This window comes from Mus caroli, unplaced genomic scaffold (genome assembly GCF_978045245.1).
Source record: "Mus caroli unplaced genomic scaffold, Mus_caroli_1 scaffold_10, whole genome shotgun sequence".
Taxonomy (NCBI): domain Eukaryota; kingdom Metazoa; phylum Chordata; class Mammalia; order Rodentia; family Muridae; genus Mus; species Mus caroli.
In genome coordinates this window covers 58,573,108-58,599,917 of record NW_028227265.1, presented here as the reverse complement: position 1 = coordinate 58,599,917, position 26,810 = coordinate 58,573,108, and the positions used below count along the sequence as shown (strand labels likewise).

The following is a 26,810-nucleotide window of genomic DNA, read 5'->3' as shown; positions in this document are numbered from 1 at the left end:
CTCTATTTCTAGGTTGTCACAGGGACATAGGGAATAGGGAAATAGGGACATAGTCCAGGCAGGAGGACTTCATCCAGGATGGATAGGTGTCCCTATGTGAAATCCTACCCTTGGGAGCCCTTACGATTTTTGTGACAGTATATGATAGCTCAGGCTACCCTCAAATTATGAGGTCCTGATCCTCCTGCCTCAGCTCCCCAGTGCTGGAATGGCAGACATGCGCAGCCACATCTAACTTTTGTTTAAGAAAAGTCTTGAGAAAGGGTCTCACTGTGTAGCTATGGCTGGCCTTAAGCTTCTGGAAATCCTCCTGCCTCAGCTTCCTGAGTGTCTACTGCTTCTGTGAGCTCACCTGGAAGTAACATCTGCTGGCATTACAGGTTGTCTTGGCTGCAGTGAAGTCGCTGGCCACGGCGTTCACGCCCACGCTGCGCTCCAACCGCGCACCACCACCTCGAGTTGCACACGCAGCGGCGCGGCTGCCTGGAACATCACCAGCCTGGCAGCTGCTGCCCCCGAGCGCGAAGCTGCGCAGGGAGTTCAGCTGCATGTCCCGCGGATCGGGTCCCTAGACACCCAGACTTCCTGCTCCAGGACATCGATTATCCAGTCTGGGGCAGAGAGAATGTGGCCTGTGGCCTCTGACCGAGGCGACCTGTGGCCTCACAACTGCGTTTTATTCTCTCTCTCTCTCCCTCTTTTTTTTTTTTTTTTTTTTTTTTTTCCGAGACAGGGTTATAGCCCTGGCTGTCCTGGAACTCACTTTGTAGACCAGGCTGGCCTCGAACTCAGAAATCCGCCTGCCTCTGCCTCCCAAGTGCTGGGATTAAAGGCGTGCGCCACCACGCCCGGCCGTTTTATACTCTCATTTAGCCCCAGCCCGCCTCCCGGTGATGCACAGACCTTAGAAACACGCAGTGCGAGTCTGAAGGACCCTGTTGTCCTCCACGCCCAAATGTTTCACCAGAATCCCAAGTTACCTACAGCCTTGTTTATTTCTGTGCCACCCCACGTCTTACTGTGTATACATTGCAACCCATCTGCCTTTGCCTCCCAGGTGTTACATAAAGGCATGTGTTACATTGACCTGACTTGTTTATTTCTTCTGGACCTGTTTTGATCTCAGTCCCCTTCCTGATGGACAGGAGCTAACACTGGGCTCAGAAGGGACAGGATGGGTCCATGTTTCCCAAACCCTCATGGGCAGTCTTAGGAAGGAGGGGGTATTTATTGAGCACCTACTGTCTGACCCATGTGGGGGTTGGGTTAGGCCTGTTTCCCACAGCAGCAGGGGAATAAAGCCTGCCCAGGTCCACCCCAGAGCTCCACCTCACAAACTTATTGAATCCAAGCTGGGCCTCTGAGTTCCACACAGGTCCACTATCTCCCAAGACAGGTGGCTGAAAGTCTGCTCAGAGGACACCGTGACTTAGGCTGCTCTTGATAAGCCGCCCATGCCTATGAGGTGTCTCAGTGTTCCCCAAGTACCCAAAGTCTGAAGCCTAAGGTCTGAAGTGACTGTGGTGACTCTGCTCATCTGTAACCCTGGCCTCTCACCCTCCTGTGTGTCCTTACTTTGACATCAGGATCCCCAAGTAGAATCTATCCGCTTATGCTGTTTAACAAGTGTGTTTGCCTCAGACCATTGCTGTGTGGCTGCAGCCAAGTGGCCTCACCTCTCTGAACTCTCATTTGTTTGTATCTTACTCCAGTTAGATAGATCCTGAAGAAAAGCCATTGTTTCAGTCCCTGTATACAGTAGATACTCAATGCATGTGCAGTGACTTTCCATGTCTGTTCCTGCCCATTAAGGAATCCCCAGGTGGGGTCATCTACCTCCTTTGGGGAGATGCTTGCAGCCCCCTGCATGTCAACAGAAAGTGGGCTGGAAGCTCCTGATTTACTTAGAAATGTTGAGGCCCCTGCTACTATTCCTTGCCCTCCTGGGGCCTGGGACAGCTAAGGGGACCTGGATCCTGTGGTCCAGCCTCAGAGGGATGAGTGCCAGTCCAGTCGGCTCAGTTCACCCAAGCTTCTAAATGCAGTAGTCTGGAGGTCCAAAACGGCAAGGAGCTAGCTGTGGCCACAGGATGGTTGAGATGGAGCAGTCTAGCGGTCAGCAGCCATCACCCACAGTCTGATCCCATGGTGGGCAGCCAGTGGCTTTGTGGGCTCTGGGTGGCTGTGGCCAGGTGACCAGGCCCAGGCCAGGGCGGTGGTAGAGGGCATATGGCTTGGGCTATGAGGCCTGGTAGAGCCTGCAGGGAGGCGCCCAGGACATCCAGACGGCTTTCCAAGGCAGCTAGGCGTGCCTCCAACTCCTCCTGCTGGGCCTGCAGCTCTGACACCACCTCATATGCGATGCTCTGTGCCTACAGAGATGGAGAGACAGACCGAGTGATAAAGGGAGGGACCAGGAGATGGCTGAGGGCAGAGGGCTAAGGACAGTAGGGGCCAGCATGAGATTAAAGAGCAGGGGACTGAGCAGTTTCTGTCCCAGCAGCTCGCTGCCGGCTGTGTGACCAGCAGGGGGCACCAGAGGTGCACAGTCCCAACACAGGCGACCAGGCGGCTGGTGAACATGCAGGCTCAGATGGAACTAGAGGATGGGTTTCTTCTTTGGGCCACCATGGCTTTGCCCAGACTGTATCTTACCTGTCCCTACTTGTCCAGAAACCAGGATGTGACATTTGGAGACACCCATAACTGTAGCCAGCCTTCAGTCGCCTCATAGCCCTCTCTGGTATTTTTTATTTGTTTGTTTGTTTGTTTATTCATTTATTGAGACAGGGCATAAGTAACCATGTAGCCTTGGCTAGCCTGGAACTCCCTACATGGACCAGACTGGCCTCAAACTCAGAAGCCAGAGGCCTGGAATTAAAGATTTGTGCCACCAGACCCAGCTTGGCTTTATTTGTTTGTTTGGTTTTTATTTATATGTATGTGTGTATTTTTTGAGACAGTCTCCAGGCTGTCCTTGAATTTGAAGCAATCATCCTCCTGCAGCCATGTGAGTACTGGAGTAAACTATGTGAAACGAACCACTATGACTTCTGAACTCTAGAAGCTGAGGCAGTGTAGCGTCCCCCAGCAGTGAGCAGGCTGGCTCAGACCTGTTCTGCCACTGTGAAGGGGACCACCTGGGGTGTAGACTTCGGACATTGCTAGGTCTAGAGTTCTGCCTCCTCTGTGCTCTTCTCCAAGATGCTGCTACCTGCTGACAGGCTGACCCTGTCTTCCTGAGACATTCCTGAATAAGCCACAGCCTGGCCACCAAGTGCTGACAGCCTGGCGGCAGGGCAAGGAGAACCTGGTGTGTTGGAGGATGGCCCATCCCCCTTTATAAGCTCAGACTCTTAGGTAAACTTTGGGCCATGATCAGTATCTTGTTTTGGTCTCATTATTTCTCTCACCATTTCCTCCCATACAGCCCCAGCCTCCGATTCAGGAACCTGGTTCATGTAGCTGCGGGCAGCTACAAGGCAGGAGGATCAGGAATTCTAAGTTGTCCCTGACTACACAGTGAATTCCAGGACAGACTGGGCTACACTGTCACACTGTCTTAAAAACAACAAAAAGGCCGGGCAGTGGTGGAGCATGCCTTTAATCCCAACACTTGGGAGGCAGAGGCAGGCGGATTTCTGAGTTCAAGGCCAGCCTGGTTTACAGAGTGAGTTCTAGGACAGCCAGGGCTACACAGAGAAACCCTGTCTCAAAAACACCAAAAAAAAAAAAAGGGGGAGGGGGAGGTTGGAGGTTGGAGAGATGGCTCAGTGGTTAAGAACACTGACTGCTCTTCCAGAGATCCTGAGATCAAATCCCAGCAACTACATGGTGACTCACAACCACCTGTAATGGGATCTGACGCCCTCTTCTGGTGTGGCTGAAGACAGCAGCAGTGTACTCACGTACATAATAAATAAATAAATATTAAAAAACAAACAACAAAGAATTTAACATCTTCTGAAGACATTACTGGGTAGAACGGGGCTAGAAAGTGGAGTCTCTGCCTAAACTCCCCCAGTGAGGGGCTGAGGGTGTGGCTCAGGGTGGAGTCCATGTCTAGAATCCCCCAGTGAGGGGCTGGGGGCGTGGCTCAGGGTGGAGTCCATGTCTAGAATCCTATGCTGTGAATGTAGTCAATGCTGAGTCTCTATATAGCCTGGGCTATTTTTGATCTCCTAGCCTCAGCCTCTAAAGGAGCTAGAACCCTGGATGTGGATGCCTGGAATATTACTCATGAATTTAAACTGAAGAGCCAAGTTGAGCATAAATACTTGATGCTGCATTGTGGGCTTCTGCCTCCTCTGATTAGACACTATCCCTGTGTCCCTGGAAGCCCCTTCCTCCCCTCCCATCCTGGTGATGCTCACCTTGGCCAGCTCTGCCAGCGTGTTGGCCTGATCATTCACCTTCCCTTGTTCAATCTTCACACTCCGGAGCCTGGGGATAGGGCAGGGACAAGGACAGGTCACTCAGGGCTGAGGGTGGGATGCGTTTGTAATCCTGGCCCAGATCAGGCCATTTCCAAGAACCTGGATGCAGGCCCATCCACAAGACTAAGACAGACACATTCTCTGTCCACTAGGGACCCCCCACGGGCATCATGCACCACCAGACTTCCAGTCACCCCAAGACTTACTTCTGAGCCCTGGGAGGAGCCAGGAGAGTGCAGAAAAGGAAAATGGAGAAAGAGAAAAAGCACAGTTTAATTTTAATCTCATGCAGTGACTGGCTGAGTGGCCACAGCCCTGTAGCCAGGTGCCTCCCCAGTTCCCGGCAGGGGCTCCTGGGCTGCCAAGGAGCTACTGTCCCCATGTGGCAGGGATCTGGCCTCATAAGGCGACACCTACGTCCTGTCACCCCGGGGACTTCCCGGCAGCCCTGGGTAGATGCTAGTCACTGCCATTCTCCCACAGCCCCGTGAGTGGCACCTTGCCTCCATGGGCAACTTGCTTAGAAAACATCCTGGATGGAAACAGAGGCTGGCAAGGGCAGTGCCACAGGGATCAGCATACGGAGAGGATCAGGGATCAGCATACAGAGAGGATCAGGGATCGGCACAGACAGGGTCAGGGATCAGCATACAGACAGGATCGGACAGGATCAGGGATTAGCACAGACAGGATCAGGGATCAGCATATAGACAGGATCAGGGATCAGCACAGGGACAGGATATGAACCCATAGCTGCTGATCAGGTGTGGTGCCCTTGACCATTGGAGAAGAGGCTGCCAAAGGTAGGTTCCACTCTCTCTATGCCACATCCTGCATATGCCTCCCCAGGGGTATGGACAGCCTCCTAAGGCCCAGAGTTCTGACCCTGGCACCCTTGGAGAGTCACAGTATCACTGGCAGAAAGAAAGAAAGAGAGAGAGAGAGAGAGAGAGAGAGAGAGAGAGAGAGAGAGAAAGAGAGAGAGAGAGAAAGAAAGAGAGAGAGAGAGAAAGAAAGAGAGAGAGAAAGAAAGAAAAAAAGAAAGGGAGAGGGGCAGACAGACACTCAGCACATCCAGCAACAGGAGCTCAAGAGGACCGAGGGGCTGCAGCCTCTTCCCACCAAGGAATACCACCACAGCTGGGAGGATTCAGACCTCCAAATCACATGAGCCTCTGTGTATTTTTCCCAGGACCATCCCTTTTTGGTTTTATTTCTTTGGTTTCCTAGGAGCTCAAACACTAGTTCCATTGACAGGGTTCTCCTCAGCAAGCCCTAGTTGTGATGGTTCCCCCCACCTCCCTACCTCAGCCTGGGCTTCACACCGTCCTTGGTAAGGCTGCCTCTGTCTCCCTCTAGGCCCTAATCCGAATTTGTTTGACCTCAATAACTGCTGGAGGACACAGGGAAGAGTGATGGAGGGGCAGTGACGAAGGGGAGGGGCGACAGAGGGGCGGACGATGGAGGGGCGGGGCGGCACTTGACCACCATGTCCCCCACACAGGTGACTCACACTAGAACCTACTCTCCAGTCCCCCAACCTCCCACTTTCCTCTTCTGGAATCTTTCGAACATTCTTGAACATTCCCTCAGGTCAGCACTAGGGCAAAGCTGTGTGTGGCTCCCTGGGAGCCAGGTGAGCAGAGAAAGGCACTGCAAAGGAGCCGGACTTACTGATGGATGGCCTGAAGGAACTTACGCTGGTGTTTCCGAACCCGGCCTTGGTCTGGCTTCTTCACCAGCCTGGTGTGTTTGTAGATGAGCCATGTCTCCCTGAGAACGTTTGCAGCGGCATTTTTGACCTGAGGATCAAAAAAGATATTAAAGGGTTGTAGCATTAGGAAGATTGAGAGCCACTGTTTTACACGGTCTTGTGTAGTCCAGGCTAGCTTCAATCTCACTATGTAGCTGAGGCTGGCCTTGTTCGCCTGCCTCTGGCTTGAGTGCTGGGATGGCAGGCACACACCACCATGCCTGGTTTGTGTGGTCCTGGTGGGGGGGGGGATCCAGACTCTGTGCACGTTAGGCAAACACTGCCAACTGACTTCCAGCCCCTCATTTTATACACAGGGAATCGAAGAAAAGAAAGGGCCATGTGCAAACACTGGACAGTCTGGGGTGTGCACTTAGCAGCTTGATCCAGAGCTGGGAGCCATGTCTTCTCTGTGTGCTGCACACTTGTGAACACTGGGCTGAGCCTGATACCACTTTGGAATAGCTACAGTGGAGACCCACAGAGACAGGAGTGGCCTGCAGGCCCCTCACCCGCTTGGTGAGCTGTGTGTCCATCATGAAGTTGTGCACGTGTTTCTCAGCCTTGGTGAGTTCCAACTTCCGGGCCACGACGGCCACCACGAGTGCAGTGCAGCCTGCTCCCTGTGTGTGGTGGGAGGGCATGTCAGAATCCCAATGCCAGGCCTGCCCTCCTCCAGGAAGCCCTCCCAGTGTCCCAGCCCCTCTGCGACAGTAGGAGGGGGACGAGAGAAGTTACACAGGAAAGAGGTAGGGTACTCTGCCACAGTGAGACAGGGAGCCTCCAACACCCAAGAGATGCCATCAGGCCACAGAGGCAGGTGCTGAGGCCAGGCATAGGGGCCACAGAGTGCAGAGACCACCATGATGAGCCTGTCTCAACCCTGGTTGGTATTAAGGTCTTTAAGGACCCAGAAGCCTCTTTTTGGGAAAAGTCACATTGACAAAGTCAAAGCAACTTGTTTGTTTTGAACTTGGAAAGTTCTGGAGGGAATACTACAGAGTCGGGACAAAGACTAGGGAGAAAATACAAAAAAAGCACAAAAGAGCAAACAGTTGTGACACAAAAGAGTCACCCATGTCTGCCTCCCAAGAGGCCAGGCTACAAAACCTCAGATTCAAGGGGAAAAGATGGGTGCTGGAAATGAGGAATCTGAAAGTGACTGAAGATGGGGCAGAGCGAGCACCGATGTCCCAGCTGCTCAGGAGGCAGGGGCAGGTGGAGCCTCAGAGTCTAGGAGTTTCAGGACTGCCAGGATCATAGTAAGACTGTCAAAAAATTAGTGGCTGGGACCATGGCTCAGGGGTGGAGCCCTTGTCTAGAATCTCCAGTGAAGGGCTGGGGGTACGGATTAGGGGTGGAGCTCCTGTCTAGACTCCCTCAGGGCGGGGCTGGGGTCAGGGGTGGAGCCCTGCCTAGAAACCCCTAGTGAGGGTGTTGCTCCAGCTGCTAGTTAGAATTTTCTGAAAGGAGTCATACCTTTAAAGCTATGTCCATTAAGGGACTCTGGCTAACCACAGGACTGTCTGGAAGGGATGTGGCCCATTAGGGAACATAGTTTTGTATTCCTTCCAGGCCACTCTGGACCGGAAGGCTTAATCTCTGTGTTCTGGGAGAGTGGGCCAAGGCCCATCCTTGTTTTTCCTCCTTTCTCGGGTGGAACACGGCCAGGTGAATTAGCCATGAGTCCATGAAGCCTTTTAGGGAGACAGGGTCACATGAGCTGGGCCTGCCAAGAGCCAGCTAAGGTTTGTGTGGCTGAGAACTTCTTACTTTTAGCTTAATTTTGTTTTGAGACAGCATCTCTTGCTGTAGTCCAAACTGGCCTGGAAGTGGCCATCCACCTGCCTCAGCTTCCCAAACGTTGGAATGACAAGCATATGCTACCATGATGGCTGATGATCCTGTTTTTGCAAGAATATTGTGCCTCAGCAAGAATGGTATACAGTAGCTTAGAAAACTGCTTGCTAGCCTGTGCAGCCGCTGCCTAGCCTGTGCTGCCGCTGCCTAGCCTGTGCTACTGCTGTGTTGTGCTGCTGCTGCCTAGCCTGTGCTGGTGTTGGTGCTTGCCTTTAATCCCAGCACTCAGGAGGCTGAGGTGTGCAGATCTCTATGATTTCAAGGGCAGCCAGGGCTACATAGTGAGACTCCGGTCTCAAACAAAGACAAGGAAACTGTTGCTTTAATCAGGAGGAAAGGAATCTGATGTCCCACATGGACCACACCCACCAAGATGAGAGCCATGGATCCTTCCTCCTGGCTTCTAGAGTCACTACAGACAAACGTTAGAGGTGTTGATGAGTCACCCGGCCTCCCTGAAATCATATATGGGGTTAACTGAAACCTCTAAGCAAAGCTGTGGGATCCCCAGAATTCCCTAGACAAACCCTTCCAACCCTTGAGCCAGACTTGGGGTACAAGACAGGGGCTCTACACTCACCATGATGCCAGTGAGCAGACACACGCCCTTCCCACAGTAGGTATGCGGCACCATGTCTCCATAGCCAATGGACAAGAAGGTGATGGAGATGAGCCACATGGCTCCCAGGAAGTTGCTGGTCACTTCCTGCTTATCGTGGTACCTGGTGTTGGGGGGGGACAGACAAGGCTCATCATTCCATGCTGTCCTTGCAATCTTCATTCATCACAGTGCTAGGAATGGGGACAGGGACTTTGGGGTGAGTTTCCCTGGTTGCTCAGGGACTGGAGTTGGGGCTGAGTGGTGAAGGTTGGGATGGGGATCCCATGCCCTCCTCCCCCCCCCCCCCGTGGTCCTTCCAGCCTCTCCCTTCCTTGACACCCATGCTGCAACCCACCATGTCTGCCCTCCCTAACCCCCACGGCATGACCAAGGATGACCCAAAGGCACAGCCACATGGAAGACAAGCATGTAGGGTAGACACTAGGAAGAACTTCCCGCAGCACAGCCAGTGAGGCCTGAGGAAAGAGGACTGGGGGAGACAGAAAGCCAGAGGAGGCTGTAGTGTAAGGAGGGGAGGGGTACTGAGGAAGGTGGGAGACAGGGTACAGAGGCACATGCTGCCCCCAGCCTGAGGCCTTGGGTGTGGAAAGAAGGGGACACTGGACGGTAGAGCTGGATTTGGGCCTCTGCAGGCAAGATAGCTTGAGACCTCACCTACTAGAGCTGTGGAAACTGAGCACCCGACAGAGGCAGGGGCTGTTCAGGCTTGGGGGTGATGGGAGGCAAGGAACTTGCCCACAATCCCAAGCTTGCCAGCCATGGTACTGCCTTAGTGTTGATTTTTTTTTTTTTTTTTTTTTTTTTTGAGACTGAACATCATGTAGCCCATGCTGGCCTCAAGTTTACTATGTACTTAAGGATAACCTCCTGCCTCCATCTCCCTAGTGCTGAGATGACAGGCGTTGTCCCATGCCAGACTGCAGCTACAGGGTAACCCAGGTGCCAGGATGGGGACATGTGGGTGGGGACAGTGCTATGGGGGGCAAGGCAAGATTGCAAACAGCAGAGCCTGGTATTAAGACAGGCTGCGTGCTCCCCAGCTCAGAGCAGGGGTGCAGGGAGGGTCCTAAGGTTCCCGCTCTTATCAGTAGGGTAGGGCTACAGGAACTGTAGGCACACCAGATCCCTGAGAGCCAGCCTGACCCCTAGAAGGACAAAGTGGGGAGTCCTGGGTCTCCCACCAAGGGTGTTCCTGCACAGAGCAGATGGACCTCGTACCCAACAAGGCGCTCCTGTGTGGCGAGGTCCAACTACACCTGTCTCTGCTAAGTCAGGTCTACGGCCCCTGGCAAGTCCTTCAATCCCCAAGGACTCAGTCTCCTTCTCAGGGACTTCAAGGGGCATTGCAACAACTCCTCCCTCCTTCCACCCCCAGCCAGGCCTGTGAGTGAGCTGAGACTTCTGGTGTCCAGAGCTGACAAAGACCCTGGTTCCTTCCTGACAGTCAGGCCCACCCTGGCTGCCAGCTCCCCTCCCTCACAGCTGATCGTAAATTCTTGGCTGGTGGGACCACAGGGGTAGCTGGGTGGTTGAGTCATGGGAGGGGTGCAGGGGTAGGGGTGGAGGCTGGAGGCAGCTCAGCTGACTGTAGGACTCACGTGTTCCCCCTAGGGTCCGGAAGGCCAGAGACAGGGAGGGAAATTTAACATTAAACTTCAGCTGGACCTGGTGGCTCTGAGCCCTGAGTTCTACCCCAGCTCCCCAGAAATAAGAAAGCAGGGGTATCAGTGGAGGGATGAGGATGGGGGCAGCCTGTGGCCCTTTCTGCTGGGCTGAAGTCAGAAGCCAGCATGGGATGCCTGGAGGTCAGGGACTGAGCCATGGGTCTCCCCAGGGACAGTGGAGGCTGAGGACACAGGCAGAGATGGACACAGTCCCCAGCCAGAGATCCTGAGGTCCCCTGTGCAGGCTCCTGCAAGGTCAGAAGAGGACAGGAGGACTGTCTGGAGGTGAATGGACTGAGGTGAGGACCTGGGGTTGGGTTCAAGGACAGGACGGGGGTGGTCCGCAGTCGGTCACCTCTCACACACGCGCACTGTCCACGCAGCAACGATCCAGGAGGAGACGCTGAAGACCAACAACACAGTGCCGGGGCAGATGGTCATGAGCGTCTTGGTGACGAAGCGCGTGTTGAAGGTGACGCGGTTAAGGGCCCCGATGCTGCGGCTGGATGCATCGGTGAAGATGCGGCTGTGCAGGAGCATGACCCGAGCCAGCAGGTAGAGGCGCAGGAACATAGGGATGGATAGCAGCACATCCAGGTCTGCCTCAGCTGCTGACGGCACCAGAGAGAAGGCCAGCCGTGCCGTCCACGTGAAGCGATAGTGGCCAGGCACCGGGTGGATGGCACACACGACCAACTCCAGCGAGATCAGGGACACACGCTCCCACGTCATGGCGATACGCCAGTCATCGGCACCATTGTCCACCAAGAACAGCTGCAGGAAGGAGGTGACTGAGTGGACCCCTGAGGATGGGGCTACCGAGGGAAAGCCGGCACAGGCCTCAGCACCGCCCCCCCCCAGGTCGGGATTTTGATAGGGCTACCTCTTTGTGGGAAAGCTGGCATGGGCCTCAGCACCGCCCCCCAGGTCAGGATTTTGGACAAAGATTATTTTTGTTTGTGTACTTTTGAGAGAGGGTCTCATTTAGCCCAGGCTGGCCCAGAACTTCTAGTTAATCAAGAATGACACTAAAGTCCTGATTCTTATGACAAATATTTGATGACAGGTGTAAAACACCCCATTTGGCTGGTTTGGTTCTGTTTGTTGTTTTGGCTTGTCTTTTTGAGACAGGCTCTTATTATAAAGCTCAGATTGGCACTGAACTATCAGGAATCCTCCTGCCTCGGCCTCCAAAGTACTAGAATGATGGGGTATGTGCCATGTAGGACACTTGCTTCCCCAGCTGCAGCTAGAACTCAAAGCCAAGCAAAGGTGCTCGCTTCAGCAGCAAGCCGGAGGACCTCAGTTCAAGTCCCGGATCCCAAAGAAATGACCTCAACTCATGCACACGCACATGCACACGCACACACACACACACAAAGAAATGATCTCCACTCATGCACACGCACATGCACACGCGCACACACACACACAAAGAAATGATCTCCACTCATGCACACGCACATGCACACGCGCACACACACACACAAAGAAATGATCTCCACTCATGCACACGCACATGCACACGCGCACACACACACACAAAGAAATGATCTCCACTCATGCACACGCACATGCACACGCGCACACACACACACAAAGAAATGATCTCCACTCATGCACACGCACATGCACACGCGCACACACACACACAAAGAAATGACCTCAACTCATGCACACGCACATGCACACGCACACACACACACACAAAGAAATGATCTCCACTCATGCACATACACACACACACACATACACAAAACAAAAAAGGCGGCTCGGGGCTGGACTCTTGGGAAAGCGCTTGCCTCACTGCCCTGGGTCTGATTACCCGAACTGCAGAAAAGTCCTTTAGTTTAATGTCCACCTAGCCCTGCTGGAGACATACAGTCTGACACTGTCTTGGGATGTGCTGGTGATGGCCAGCCTCAGCAGCCTCCGTGCTTCAGGAGGGGACCTGCCCCACACTGCAGGTGACACCTCCTCCTCTGTGGCCCAAGTGCCACACAGTGGCCTTGTCACTGCCAGCTCTCAGTCTAACTCCCTCAGCCCTGCAACCCAGAATCTGTTCATCTTAGCAACTTCTCCATTCTGGAACCTTCTCAGCAATGCAGAGCTACACTTGTGGCTTTGTGGCCTCCCTCAGCCTCCATCCTTCCATCTTGGGTCAGAATGCTGTGGGTGGAAATCAAAGGGTTCCTGCCTCCTCAGCATCAAAGGGGTGGTTCTTGGCTGGGCCCACTGAGCCCATGCTGTCACCCCAGCACTGGGAGGTGGTGACAAGATGATCAGTAGTTTCTAGCCTGGGCTGTTTGAGACGCTGTCTCAAAAACAGAAAACAGCCCCTGGAAAGCAGACAAAGTGGGGATATTGGGAGGGTCAAGAGTGGGACATTATGGGGCTGGAGAGATGGCTCAGTGGTTAAGAGCACTGACTGCTCTTCCAGAGGTCCTGAGTTCAATTCCCAGCAACCACACGGTGGCTCACATCCATCTGTAATGGGATGTCCTCTTCTAGAGTGTCTGAAGACAGCTACAGTGTACTCACATATAATAAATAGATAAATCTTAAAAAAAAAAAAAAAAAAAAGAGTGGCACATTATTACCCCAGAGGCCCTGGGCCAGCGTTGGGTCATACCTCCAATGCAGTAAGTACTAACCTGGATCTCTCGGGCGTGGTACAGGATGACAAGGCCAAGCAAGATGACAGTGGACAGGCTGATGAGGCATTTCAGAGCAAAAGAGCACAGTGACTCCTGCACACAGAGAGGGAGGGGACACTGAGGGTTCCTGGCATTGATGCCCAGGTGCCAGCTGAGTGGGGACAATTACCACCCAGATGGGATCTGTCTCTGTGGCTTCCCCCACTCCAAGTCTCAGCTCCTCTGGCTCCCAGAAACATCTCAGTGTCCACCAGCTCACGGATCCTAGTGACTTCTGCATGCAGCATCCATCTACATTCCCTCTCCTGCGTCCCTCACCCTTGCTCATGGGCCCCAACTGAGATGCCATCCCCAGGCTGAGCAGATGCCTACCTTGGTGTATACACCCCAGGACAGCTCTGTTTCTGTCACCATGACGACAATTCCAAACATGCCAAAGATGAGCGCATAGTCACTGAGACGTTTACGCTTTTCAAAGAGGGCCCTGCGGTGTCCCAGGCGGTGGCTGACCGTCGGGGGCTTCCCTGAGCCTGTCTTGTCCTCCTCCTCCTCCTCCTCTTCCTCTTCCTCCTCCTGCTCCTGGGGGTGGCCCCTGGAACCACCGGGTGACAGCCTGACAGGCTGACCCTTGGCCACCATCTGCAGGCCTGGGCCTTGGGTGGGCTGCAGGGGGCAACCTGCCTCAGGGTCCACAGGCTCCCAGCCCAGGAATCCAGGCCCGCTGCCCAGAGGCTGCCCCACGCTGCCATTGTGGCTGCGGCTACTCATGGCCACCTGCCTCCGTGGGCTGGGCGTGCAGCAGGCCCTTTGGGGCCCAGCATGGTTCCGCAGCAGAGCTTCTGAATGGACCTGTGGAGACATAAATGTTCTTGGCCATTCCAGAACATTCCAAGGCTCAGGAGAGTCCAGGATCATCTGGAAAGTCAGTGTCTACCGACCCCTGCTCAAAGTCTGCTTCAGCTCCCCAGCGCTGTCTCTAACCTCCCAGACACCAGCATGCCCTGCAATCATCCTGGCCCACGAGCACCCCTGCCCCTCAAGCTACCGACAGCAGGTGACAAGGTGGCCTGGGTGTCTGCAAGACACACGGGTGAAGAGGCAATATGGGGCTCTGACTCAGCTGCCTGACACATGTGCCAAGCCTAGGCACTGCCATGTTGTTCCCCTGAGACAGCCTCTTCCTGGGCAGGCTGGCTGGCACAGGAGGACAGATGCAGAGCAGACAGGGCTCAGTGACCAGTCCTGGGCTGGCTGCGTTTTGAGCCTCCAGTTAAAAGGACTGTCTGTTGCCCCAGGCACAAGGGGGGCACCTCTTCTGGTTTTATAAAGAAGAGCAAAGCTGAGGGAGGTTGGGTGGCCCCTGGATCCTCCGCCAGTACCAGGTCAGACACAGACTAAGGGACACAGCCTGGCAGTGGCTGAGGGCAGGACCTTGACAGGGAACCAGGCTGGCTCTGCCCAAGTGGCTGTGAGTTGGGGACAGAGCTGCTTTCTGTCATGGGGCCTGGGATACCAGCTCAGTCCATTTTCTCTGTCTTCTGTAATTTTATTTATTTACTTTAGAGACAGGCTCTCAATCTATAGTGCAGGTTGGCACTGTGGCAAACCCCAGGTGCTGGGATGGCAGGTGTAAGTCACCATGTTAGGACTGGTGATACATACCTATCAAGAGGTGCTAAACAGCAAGGCTAGCCTGGCCTTTGTACGTTTAAGGCCAACTTGGGCTACCTGAGAACCTGTCTCAAAATAAAATAAAATAAAATCGGATCAGTAGGTGTCCCTTGCTGTGAGTCTCAAGGAGGCACCAACCTCCCACACCTCTTGTAGGAACCACAGAAACTCCCAGGACACTAGACCTGTGTCAGGTGGCCTCCCCAGCAGCTGGAGGGGAAATGGAGTTGAGGAAGGGTGCCAGAGCTCTTCTCACCAGGCTCACTGACTCCTCAGGGTGACCGCTCTGCTTGCCCTTTGCACGCCGGCTACCAGGGAGCTTACAAGGCCAGGCTGGCAGCCCAGGTGCTGTCACTGAGCACCTTGACCTCAGTTCAGGGTGGCCGAAGAGCGCGTGCTCATGTCACTGGCTGTATCACATCCATCCTTGTGCACGGACTTCGTGGACTAAGCGTCTCCCACTCGCAATCTTCCCTTACCGGGGGACACGCGCACCCTCTCTTCTGTGTCCCTGACCCTGACCGCGTGGCAACACCATCCCCAGCGTCGCCCCTAGCCGCATAGCCCAGGGACCCGCTATTACTGCCCCCCAGCACCCCCGCTTCCTCTCGCCAATACCTGCGGGCGGGGACCTGGACCCTCGTGCCAGCGCGTCCCCGCCGAGACCGGCCAGGGAGGGGGAGCAGCGCCGCCCTGTATGAGCGGCGCCTTGGATTGGCTGAGTGCACCAGGCCCCACCCCCATGACCCCACAGGCTCCGCCCATGCTTAAAGCTCCCTCCTGGGCACTCGGCAAGAATAAGAACCCCAGTGATGGGCATCTGTGCACGGGCATCCGGCTATTGCAGGGAATCCTGCACACCTGGACCTCATCTCTGGGGACGACAAGCCCGCTCACCTCAGGGACCCCGTTCTTAAACCCTATTAGCCTTGCGGGCAGAAAGAGCTCCAGGCAGCTGCAATCATCAGGGCTGGGGAGACCCCCGAACCTGTTCTGCCCCCATCACTCAAGCCAAACTTACAGAGCTCACTCATGAAAGTTTTTGTTTGAATCAAGGTCTCACATAACCTAGGCTGGCGTCAAACTCACTGTGAAGTACAGGCTGCACTAGAATTTACCAGGGAGTCCAGGTTAGCCTTGAGTGGCCTTGAAGTTCTGTTCCTTCTCCCTTCACCTCCTGAGCACTGGGACAGTTTTGGGACCCCCTTTCCAGCTCATGCAACATTTTTTGTGGTATGGGTTTTGTTTGTTTGTTTTGATAGCTTTGTAGCCAAAGCTGATCTTGAACTTACTCACTGAAATCCTCCTGCCTCAGCTTTCTTCCTAAGGTGCTGGAGTTTCAGGTGTCTCCTAAGACATCCCAGAGACCAAGGAGTAGCCCTATTCTCCGCCCCTTCAGTCATGTGATTACTGACAAGCTGGGGAGCTGAGGTTTGCCTGCAGCCTTGGGTGCCGAGCATGGAGTGTGTGTGTGTGTGTGTGTGTCGTCATGTCGTCCCCCGGCCTCCCCCAGCTCCTTCTGCTTCTTCCTGGCCCAATGTCTTTGCAGTTTAGAGGGCCTCAGGAAGGACTGAGGGGCAGGTGTGTGGCCAGCAAGTTGCCTGGGAGAAGTGACAGCACTGAGCTCCAGCAGAGCCACCAACAGAGTGATAGTCCAGGTGTTGGGGACCACATCTGCACCATCCACATAGGTGGAGCCAGATGGAACCAGGCTGGGGTGATAGATGCAAGCAGGTTCCAGGAGACACCACAGAGGGACAGGCCAAGAGCACCAGGCTCTGTCTCCAGCCCCTAAACCTTCTGCATGCGGCCACCTCAGCCTGTGGCTGTGGGCCTTCCCTGCCTACCCCCTACCCAGGAATTGTTTTGCTTTTTGTTTTAGAAAGTGTTTCATGTCTGTGAGGCTCAGACTTACTATAGAGCTGAGGATGGCCTGGAACTGGCCATCTTGCCTCTACCTCTCAGGTCCTACCTGACAGGATAGGCCTGGGCCACCAAGCCCCATTTGTTCCATGCTAACAACAGAAGCCAGGGCGTCATAAACCCTGCAAAGCACTCAGTCTCCTGAGACACACCTCAGCCTCTCACAGCCCCCAGGGATTGGGGGCATGCCCCCGTTTGTCATCAAAATTGGGGTGCTCACTGTCCATCTAGCTCTCTTCCCGGCCCCTGTCTCAACATGCACCCCCATGGTGCCTGTGACCACAATCAAGGAGTTCACAGGCTCAGCAGTCACTGCCTCTAAGACTTACCCCTTCCCTCTTGGGGCCCACCCTGCCTTTAAGGAGCCCCTGGAGAAGGAGGTATCCTAGCAACCAAGGCCTCTGGGCACCTCAGCCCTGGAGACAGATGAGGCTGGTGGTGGTAATGGGCAGGGTGGTTCTGGGCTTGAGTGCAAACTGGCCACACCTTCATCCTAGGCGTGGGCTCCAGGGGCCATGGTGGGCGGGAGGGGGCAGAGGAGCCACAGATACACTTGGGACACTGTTACACTCCTGTGACAGGAAACAGCTTTGCAAAAACTGTCCTTTGGAGACTGCTGAACATGAGGCCCTTCCTTAGGGCGTGAGGGCTGAGCCACCATCTCTGGGCAGTGGGTGAAGGACACCAGGGAACCCTTTCAGGCCTGTAAAGATGGAGGGGGGAGGCTGAAGCAGAGGTGGCCAGGTCACACACACTCTCTTACCTCCACCACACCCACCAAGCTCTGAAATCAGCCAGGCCCATGCAGTGCATGCCTGCCATCCCAGCACTGGCGGTGTGTGTGTGTGTGTGTGTGTGTGTGTGTGTGTGTGTGTGGCCCTGAAGATCATAAGATAAAGGCCAGCATTCCCTACACATATAGGAAATCAACTTGTGCTACAGTCCTGTTGTAAAATGAACAGAAAATTGGGAAAGAGTTTGTCATAGCTGAGTGTGCAGAGGCCCTAAGGCAGGAGCAGAGAAGAAAATCACAGAAGAAGTGGGGGCACACATCTTAGGGAGCTAATTCTGGCTTCTCTGGGGCTCAGAGATCTCAGATTTCCCCATCAGTGTGCGCTGAGCCTGTCCTGTATGCAGAGCTTGTACTTAGGGATAACAGAAGCCCACGCAAGCCAGACGTGACGTGGGACAGCACTGGTCCCAGTCCTCGCCAGGAAAGTGGTCCCCAATAATACACAAGGTGTCTCCTTCAGCCACCTAAGGAGGTTTTAGAAGACCCAGTCCCCTCATCTCTGCAACCATCAGAACCTCCATTTGTCCCAAAACTTCACAATCTGACCTTATTCAGATGGTTTTTGTTTTAAGACAAAGTCTCAGTCCCTGCTATGTACACAGTGCCCAGCCCAAGGCCTCCTGCATAGCCGATAGCTATGCAGTGTATGTTGATTGACTAATACTGACCCCATGGACAACTCACAGCTGACATTAGACATCAGTCAGGACTAGAAACTGAGGGGTGGGTCAGGATCTTTTGCACCTGCCTTCAACTCCACCAACCAGGCTGTGTGACACTGAGCATGTCACCAACCTCTTCAAGAGGACACAGCCGGGCGTGTCTCCAGCCACTGCTGTTGATCTTGCGGTGTCTTCCCCAGGCCCTTCCCCTTAAGCTTTAGGAGGTCCTGCTGTTGTTGTTACAGGTTTTAGGTTTTTTATTTTTTGTTTTCCCTTGTTTTCTTGTTTCAAGATGGGGGTCTCATGTAGCTCTGGCTATCCTCAAAATCACTACATAGCCAAGGCTAGCCTTGAGCTTCAGATCTTCCTAGATCTTCCAAGATGGGGGTCTCATGTAGCTCTGGCTATCCTCAAAATCACTACATAGCCAAGGCTAGCCTTGAGCTTCAGATCTTCCTAGTTCCTTCTTCCACATGCCTAGTTTTCCCAGTGCTGGGAATGGAAGCCAGGGTTTGCTGTGGGCCAGGCTAGTGTTCCAAGCCCTTTGAAAATATTTAATTGAGAGGGCTGATACCCACTTCTGTAACTCTGATTCCAGAGGATCCAACACCCTCCTCTGGCTCCCAAGGTCAGCAGCACTGCACCTGATACACAGACATCCATGCATATCTCACACACACACACACACACACACACACACACACACGATACATCCTTACTTTTTTAAAAAATAATTTACAGCTAGCAAGATGCCTCACAAGAGCAGCCACTGATCTGGCAGAGGCCCAGGCCCAGCACCCACATCAGAGGCTCGCTGCCTCCTGCATCTCCGCCTGCGCTCACGTGAGAGGCCTTCGCAGACATATACTTTTTTTAAAAAAAAAATCAAAATTAGGGCGAGGCAGTGTTGATGCCTTTAATCTGAGCGCTCAGGAAGCAGAGACAGGTGGATCTTTGTGAGTTTGGGGCCAGCCTGATCTTCAGAGCAAGTTCCATGACAGCCTGGGCTATACAGAGAAACCCTATCTCGAGAACTGCCCACTCCCCCAAAGAATTAAAATTAATTAAAAATAATTTCGTGCTGGGCGTGGTGGTGCATGCCTTTAATCCCAGCACTCGGGAGGCAGAGGCAGGCGGATTTCTGAGTTCGAGGTCAGCCTGGTCTACAAAGTGAGTTCCAGGACAGCCAGGGCTATGCAGAGAAACCCTGTCTCAGGAAGAAAAAAAAAAAAAAAGTTTTTTTAATTGACTTCAAGTCTGTGTGTGTTTTGTTTAAAGGGACAGAAACTCACCACAGAGTCAAGGCACTAGCTAAGCCTTCTGTGTACAACTGCCCAGCACTGGGAGATCAGGCTGGCAGGGCCGACAGACATGGGCTGCTGGCTTTATTTATTGTTTATTTATTTGTTATCCTGTATGTGTCTATGTGTGTCTGTGTCTCTTTATCTTTGTCTCTCTTTCTCTGTACATATGTTTCTCCTCTGTCTCTCTGTGTGTGTGTGTCTTTCTTTGTCACTCTCTTTCACTCTGTGTGCATACATTTGTGTGTGTCTCTCTCCCTCTGTCTCTGTCCTCTCTCTCTCTCTCTCTCTCTCTGTGTGTGTGTGTGTGTGTATGTGTGTGTGGTGTCCCTGAGGTGTCTGTGGATCACTCTTGGATTTATACCCTTGACACAGGGTTTCTCACTCACTTGGAGATGGGCTGGCAGCCATCAACCCTGCCATGCTCCTGCCTCCACCCTGTACAGTGCTGAGGTTCCAGGCACAGGCATGGCCACACCCTGCCTGCTTTCCTGTGTGTATGCTGTGTGCAGATCCACACTTAGGTCCCCTTGCTTACACAGCAGTCCTCCCAGCCGAGTTAGGACCAGTCCTGTCTTTGCTTTTTGTTGCTGTTTTTTTTTTTTTTTTTTTTTTTTTTTTTGAGACAAAGTATCAGGCCCAGGCTGCCCTCCACCCCCAGCTCAGGCCTGGCAATCATCAACTCTTCTACCCCACACCAGGGGGAACCGGGGCAGGTGACTCACCCTGGGGTCCAAGGGGCTCTGGAAACCACCAACCTGAGGTCGCTGCTCTTCCGTGTCTTGAAGTCGCCCTCAGTAGTGGGAGGGTCCTGCCCTTGGCTTTTCTCCACACCTGTAAGGATCAGACATGGGAACCAGATCGGACAGGCCCACAGGGTTCCTTCTCTTGTTTTGGTTTGCTTTTGGTTTCTGAGACAGGGTCTCTGTGTAGCACTAGCTGTCCTGGAACTCTTGCTGTAAACCAGGCTCGCCTTGAACTCAGAGATCCAGCGTGGCTTTGGCTTGTTTTGTGAGTGCTGGGACTAAAGGGTGTGTGTCCCGACCGACCGGGCTGAAGGTCTGTGAACCTCAGGGTTCTTTAAGATTAGTGGCTTTGGCGACTGTGAGACCCACAGCTGTGAGTCCAGCATTTGAGGCTGCTGTTCCACACACCGCTTCCCCTCCACCTCCTGGTTTTCTTCCTTGCTTTCTGTTGTGACTCTTCTCTTTTCACAGGACCTGGGCAAGGGGCAGTGATTACGGGTAGTGGTGGGGTGGTGGCCCAGGAGAGCCGACAGTGGCTGGGGAGGGCAGGGGCTGCCAAGGTCACTCTGTTGGCCTCCTCCAGACACCTGCCTACTAGGTGATCCACAGGATCTGGGACTGGGCCCGGCCAGCCAGCTAGATCATGGCCCTGAAATGAGTCCCGGGGATCCTAACTTAACCTCCCCCCTAGTTTCTGTGCACCAGATTGAGGGGCTTCACACTCCATGCTCAGGGATGAAGCAAAAAACCCAGACAGGACCCCACCCAGGGGTTGTTGGGTTCTGGACTACTCTGCCCCTGCCTTGCTGGGTGACCTTGGGTGAGTACTAGCCTTCTCTGGACACCCCCCCCCCAGTTACCCACCGCAGGGGGTGGCTGACTGAGAAAGCCAGAGGAAAAGCCTGAGGGTCTAGCAGGCCAGTTCGAAGCTCCTACCGGCCATCTCTGAAGGGAATCCCCGCCAAACATGAGGACCAATGCCTTAAGGAAGGAGCCATGGGGAATTTCGAGGAGGAGGAGGACTGTCACCCTGAGTGACTGGCAGTCCCCAGGTCCCCAACCTCACCTGAAACTGAGCCCCTTTCGCCCAGGGACTCGGGATTCGTTCTGGGGCAGAGTCTCTGCTCCGGATTGTCTGGGGAAGATGAAGGGACATCCCGCGGTTCCCGCAGGTCTCCCAAACATCGGTAGACTTAGTGAAACCCGGCAAAGAGACACCCCCACCTCATCGCCACCCCCTTCTGCCTGTTAACTCACCAGTAGTCTCCAGCCGCAGCTGCTGGAGTCCCTGCGTCCCGGCCCGAGAGCAAAACCAAGTGAACAAGCAGACGGGCAAGGGCGTGGGAACAGAGGTGCGCGCGCCGCTGCAGCGCGGACCCCCACCCGCGCGGCCCGCTGGGGACGGTCAGGTGTCCCCTCCGCGGCGGCACCCAGCGCGCTCCCCGCCGAGGCCGAGGACAGTGACCGAGGACACGCCAAGGGCTGGGGCGATCCTTGGTGTCCGCTGGCTTTACGCGCGCAGTTTTCAGACGGGGAAACTGAGGCTGCGACAAAGACAGGGGATCCTTGTCCTTCAACCCAGTCAGGTGCAGCAGCTGTCGTCTCCCACAGGGAAATGCACTCCAGAGAGAAGCTGAGCCTGGGGCAGGGGAGGGTCGAGAGGGAGAGACGCCGGGAGACTCCAGCAGCTGATGACGCGGCCCAGGCTGGAAGGTCCTGGTTTGGGGGCGAGGGGTGGGGTGACCAGAGAGGCAGGAAGAGAAAACTTCTCTGTCCCTGTGTCTGGCTGGAAGGTGCCGCTCACGCAGCTGGAGTCCCCCCTGCGCCCCTAACGGCGGATGCAGGGGTGGCGGGACCGTGAAGGTCAAAATACCCAGCCAGAACAATGAGCCTCCTGGGGTCTAGAGCGCTCAAGAAGCCGGAAAGCAGAGCCTGGGGCTGGAGAGGGCCGAGACCCTAGTGGTGATCTTGGCTAAACCCAAGACTCAGTTTCTCCAGTCCATTCTGGGGTGGCTCTCCAAAACTGAAATGTGGGCTGCTGGCTCTGTCCTGCTTTGTCCTCTAAGTGTCGACCACCCCCCCAACCCCCCTCTCAGCCCTTCCCTCCTAGCCCCACCCCTGAGCACCCACCCACCTTCTGCCACGGTCTGAGACAGGGGGATTTCCTCCTTGGAGTCTGGAGGCCTTTAAGAGTTTCCATCATTTTTCGTTGTTGTTATTTTTGTTTTTGTATTTTTTCCATTATGTTCTAAAAATAGCCGTCCCCCCTCGCCAGTCCCCCAGCCCCGCAGCACTTCGTGAGCAGCGCCGCGCTCCCGCGGTGGCCGGGGATTCCTCGGACGGGCGGGGCTGGGATGCACCAGCGACCGGCGCGGGCTGCGAGCGCCCCTCCCACCGCGGAGCCGCGGGCGGGCGGTGAGAAACAAGACAGAAAGGAGGACTTCTGGGTCTGCAGAACAGAGCTCGAGGGAGGGACGACAAAGGACTCCCTTCGTTGTGGGGAACCCTGAACCTTATATCGCCCTTCTTAGACTCCCTACAATCCCTGCCTCATGAAACACCTTGACAGCCTGGTGACAGGTCACATTCCTGTCCCGCACGTCTCTCCCGTCTCTCCTTGCAAGCGAGGAGACCAACTGGACTTTTCCCAGCCCCATAGTCTTTCCCAGACCCCCTGGGTGACCCCTGACCAAACCCAGCGTCCCTCGGAACCGGGCCAGCTTCGGGAGCATCTGAACCCTTTGACCAGCTCTGCCCTGTGCCAACTACTCCCACCTCTCATTCACAGCCTGAAGGTGATCCCCGACCGGCGTCCCTACTGGCCACCTCGCTCGGGTTTCAGGTCCCCGACTCCCTTCCATTCCTGATACATTCGTCCTCCTTGCCAAGGAGAAAGAGGAGCCTAAAGACTCTTAGGGAGCCGGAAGGAAGCTGCAATTAGGGCGAGTCCACCTCAAATAAAGGTGCCAGAGCGGGGGGGGGGGGGGCTGTGCACAGATACCTCGGAAGGACCTTTGGACCCAGCACAGAAGTCCTTCATGACTTCTGCAGGGCATCCCCGAAACTTCAGTAACGCAGTGGGGCTGCCCCGCCGCTGGGGACCGAACACAGTGTGTGTTCAGGGTGACCGCTGAGACTTGACCCTTCTTGCGACCCATTGTTCCCATAGCCTCCTGTGTCACACGCTCTCTCTACAAAGGATGGAGGAAAGCTTTGTGCTAAGGACAAAGGCGCAAGGAAGGCGTCTGCACCCTAAAGAGAGTGGGGCTGCGGTCACGACAGGAGACTGTCCCTCTGGACACTGCCACGCACCTCTGAGTGATGCGGACAGAGAGGCACGGGGTGGGCCCTGGGTCCTGGAGGACACCAAAGGCGCAGCCCCGGGGCCAGATACCGGGTTGAACAGCGCAGAGCTTCGCGAGGGCGCCACATCTTTGCCCATACACTCTGGGCTGGAGTTATGGCACCAGGATTTGGGAGAGGCTCGAGACCTGGGGAAGAGAAGTGGGAAAGGGAAGAGACTGGGGAGATGGTAGAGGATGGAGAGTTGCAGGGGGAGGGGGAAATAAGGAGTAGGGGAGCCAAATTATGGCTGCAGGCTCTATGCCGCGTGATCTATTTTTTATTTTTTTCACAAGGGCTCACGGAGCCCACGTTGGCCTTGAACTCCTAATTCTCCTGCCTCCACTAGGTGTTGGTATAACAGGTGTGGCAAACCGTGCGGGGCCGACCCGGCTCTTCTCTACAGCAGCGCGCCGGTCCCTTTGTCCTCGTCACCCCCGCGGTGCTAAGGGGGAACCCCCAGCCCTGGTGGCGCATGCGCACATCTGCCCGGCTTCCCTGTAGCCCTCACTCTGCAGCCCCCGCACGGTTGCCATGGCGACGGCGAGGGCCGAAACCTGGGGAAGACCCCGCCAGCAGCCCTCCCCCACCGCCCTCGCCAGGAGCTCCTCCCTTGTTCGAGCCGATTACCCCGCCTGCGTGGGCGCTGGGGCGGTGGAGGATTCCCCTAGTCCCCTGGGACGCGCAGTGGCTGGCGCATGCGCGCAGGTTAACACTCTCTCCCCGCCCCCCCACAGGGAAAGCCCAAGTGAAGGAAACAAAGTACTCCGCACATGCGCAGCGTGTGACTCTTAGGCCCGCCTAGTATCCTTGGCAACTGCGGGGAACTCCCTTCTAGCAACCCCTAAGTCAGGGATTTCCCCGCTGCTAGTGCGCAGGCGCGGGCTGGAATTCCGAGAGACCGGGCTTTTCTACAGAACAAAGGTTGTTGCTTCGGCTTCTGTCCCCGTCTTTTTTTTTTTTTTTTATTTTGACATTGTCTCTGTATGTGGCTCAGCCTGACATTGAACTTACAGCAATGCCCCTGCCTCAAACTCCACATTGCTGTGATGACTAGCAAGGGCCACCACATGTGGTTCTTGTCCTTTATGTTCTAACTCTTGTAGGAAAACAGCCAGCCCTGTGGCTCCGCGCTGTTTTGTAGTGCGCTCCCAGGTCCCTGCCCCTCCTGCTGGCTTCCTCCTGTCACCAGGAGAGTCCAACACAGGCCAGTGAGAGGTTCAATGGGTCGCCTTCTTTAGGGCGTTTATGCCTTTCCAGCGATGCCCTACACCTTGTGACCAGCTCTGCGTCATTTGGTGATCCTGGAACCTGGGTGTGGCGGTGAATCCTGGTACCAGCAGGAGGCGGAGGGAGAATAAATTCAAGGTCAACCTTGGCTATATCCGACTCTGTCTCAAGCTAAGGTTTTTAGTTTTCAACGTTTATGTGTGTAGTGTTTTGTCTGAACACACATATGTAGACACACATAAGTAGATAAGTGTATGTGCCACATGTGTATATGGTGCCCTTGGAGATCAAAGAGATCATTGAAGACGCTGGCACTGGAGTCACAGTTGTGAAGTACTTGTACCTACTGAACCAACTCTCTAGCTCCCTCAATTCTCTTTTTTTGGGGGGGGGGGTAAGTGGGGTAGGGGGAATAAGATCTTTGTAGCCCAGGTTGACTCCTGCAGCAGCCTCACAGGAACACAAGATAACTTTGCTTAAGATCTTAGCAGCCACCCAGGTGGGATGTGAACACCTCTTTATGGGGAACTACCGGGACCTGTTTCCTAGAGGCACCTGTAGCTGCAAGCATGGTGGGCTTTTTGTCCCAGCTGCTCTGTCACTGTAGGGTGAGGATACCATACGTGTATAGGAGACAACACATTCAGGTACATGGACCCCCGACTGCTGCCACACCCCATGAGTGACGCCTCCTCTGCCCCAGCCTCACCAAGGCTTCCAGATCTTTTCCAGGGATACCAGGCACCCCCCTGTCCCCAGGGCTGCCTCTTGGTGCACTGCAGGACTTGTTCAGTTTAGTAGGCTTTTCTCCCCACGAGGCCTTTAAGACCATGTAGCCCAAACTGGCCACGATAGAGCAAAGGATGACCAGGAACTCCTGACTCTGCCTGGAGTGGCAGGCATGCGCCCCGTGCCCAGGTTAGGAATTTTTGACTTTCCAGTTGTGGAACTGGAGTCACTGTACTTATCTGATGTATTCTGCTATACTTCCAGCCATATCCAGCATCAGTGTGTCACTCCCTTGGCATCAATGGCCCGTCCCTCTTGATTAGGTATAGGACTCTTTCACATTCTTCAAAGGCCCACTCCATGAAACTTATCCCTTCATCCCAGACCCAGCCCTTGGGAGCAGGGGACACCTGCATCATTCCTGGTACAAGAAAAACGTCATGTGTGCCAGGTGTCAGTATTTTAGGATTTGATAAATCCCTCCACCCCCCAACGCCCAACCTTGTGCCTTAATTTCCCCATGACAGGCCTTTTTTTTGAGACAGGGTTTCTCTGTGTAGCCCTGGCTGTCCTGGAACTCACTCTGTAGACCAGGCTGGCCTCAAACTCAGAAATCCGCCTGCCTCTGCCTCCCAAGTGCTGGGATTAAAGGCGTGAGCCACCACTGCGCAGCGACAGGCCATCTTAATGTCCTATGAGCCCAGGGTCAGGAGCAGAACATAAGTTCTGTGCCTGAGTCTGTTGAATACTAAGTTCTACATTCAGTATGCGCTGCTGATTGTCTGACCATTGCCTCTCAAAGGTGCTTCCACCAGCCATTTTCAGATGGGGACACTGCCAGGGTGCAAGCCAGCCGTCCTCACAATGTCATGCAGTTAGCGTTGCCCACAGGCTTATGGGTCTTTCTCCAGCTCCCTCTGGGCTCTTCAGTATTAACGCTGCTAGAAAAAGCAGCTCTGTGGCCGCGCGTGGTGGCGCACGCCTTTAATCCCAGCACTCGGGAGGCAGAGGCAGGCGGATTTCTGAGTTCGAGGCCAGCCTGGTCTACAGAGTGAGTTCCAGGACAGCCAGGGCTACACAGAGAAACCCTGTCTCGAAAAAACAAAAAAACAAAACAAAAAAAAAAACCGAAAAAGCAGCTCTGGGTTCAAAGCCTATACTCTTCTCCATCATGGCCAATGATCTCTACCAGACAGCCTAAGATAGCCCCACACACTTGTGTTCCCCCCCACCCCCTTGTGTTCCGTGTGTCAGCCTGGAGAAAACTGCCTTACAGCTCAGACTCAGGGTGGGCACAGCCTGCAGCTCTGCCGCTGCTGTGTGACTTCAAGCCTCTCCAATCACCTTGCCCTATCCAGGGGGCCTGCAAGTCCAGCCCCTCTTGTCACCTGTGGGACCCACCACACATACAGACATGGGCC

At 54.6% G+C, this 26,810-nt stretch overlaps 1 protein-coding gene across 5 annotated transcripts; it reads right to left on the bottom strand.

Annotated features, from left to right (window-relative positions):
- Nucleotides 1–976: 976 nt before the first annotated feature.
- Kcnn1 (potassium calcium-activated channel subfamily N member 1) lies at nt 977–15,351 on the bottom strand. Of its 5 annotated transcripts, XM_029481028.1 has the most exons (10): nt 15,282–15,351; nt 14,655–14,728; nt 13,365–13,841; nt 12,990–13,085; nt 10,691–11,109; nt 8,630–8,771; nt 6,702–6,812; nt 6,111–6,238; nt 4,374–4,443; nt 977–2,372 (listed from the first exon to the last, which is right to left on the bottom strand). In XM_029481028.1, the coding sequence occupies exons 3-10, from the start codon at nt 13,758–13,760 to the stop codon at nt 2,127–2,129; spliced, it is 1,608 nt and encodes a 535-aa protein (XP_029336888.1). In that variant the 5' UTR covers nt 13,761–13,841; nt 14,655–14,728; nt 15,282–15,351; the 3' UTR covers nt 977–2,126. The 5 variants fall into 5 exon arrangements, with proteins under 5 accessions (XP_029336888.1, XP_085699977.1, XP_021025778.1 ...); XM_085843851.1 differs by lacking the exon at nt 6,702–6,812; XM_021170119.3 differs by lacking the exon at nt 14,655–14,728 and having other exon boundaries at nt 15,282–15,350.
- Nucleotides 15,352–26,810: the final 11,459 nt, after the last annotated feature.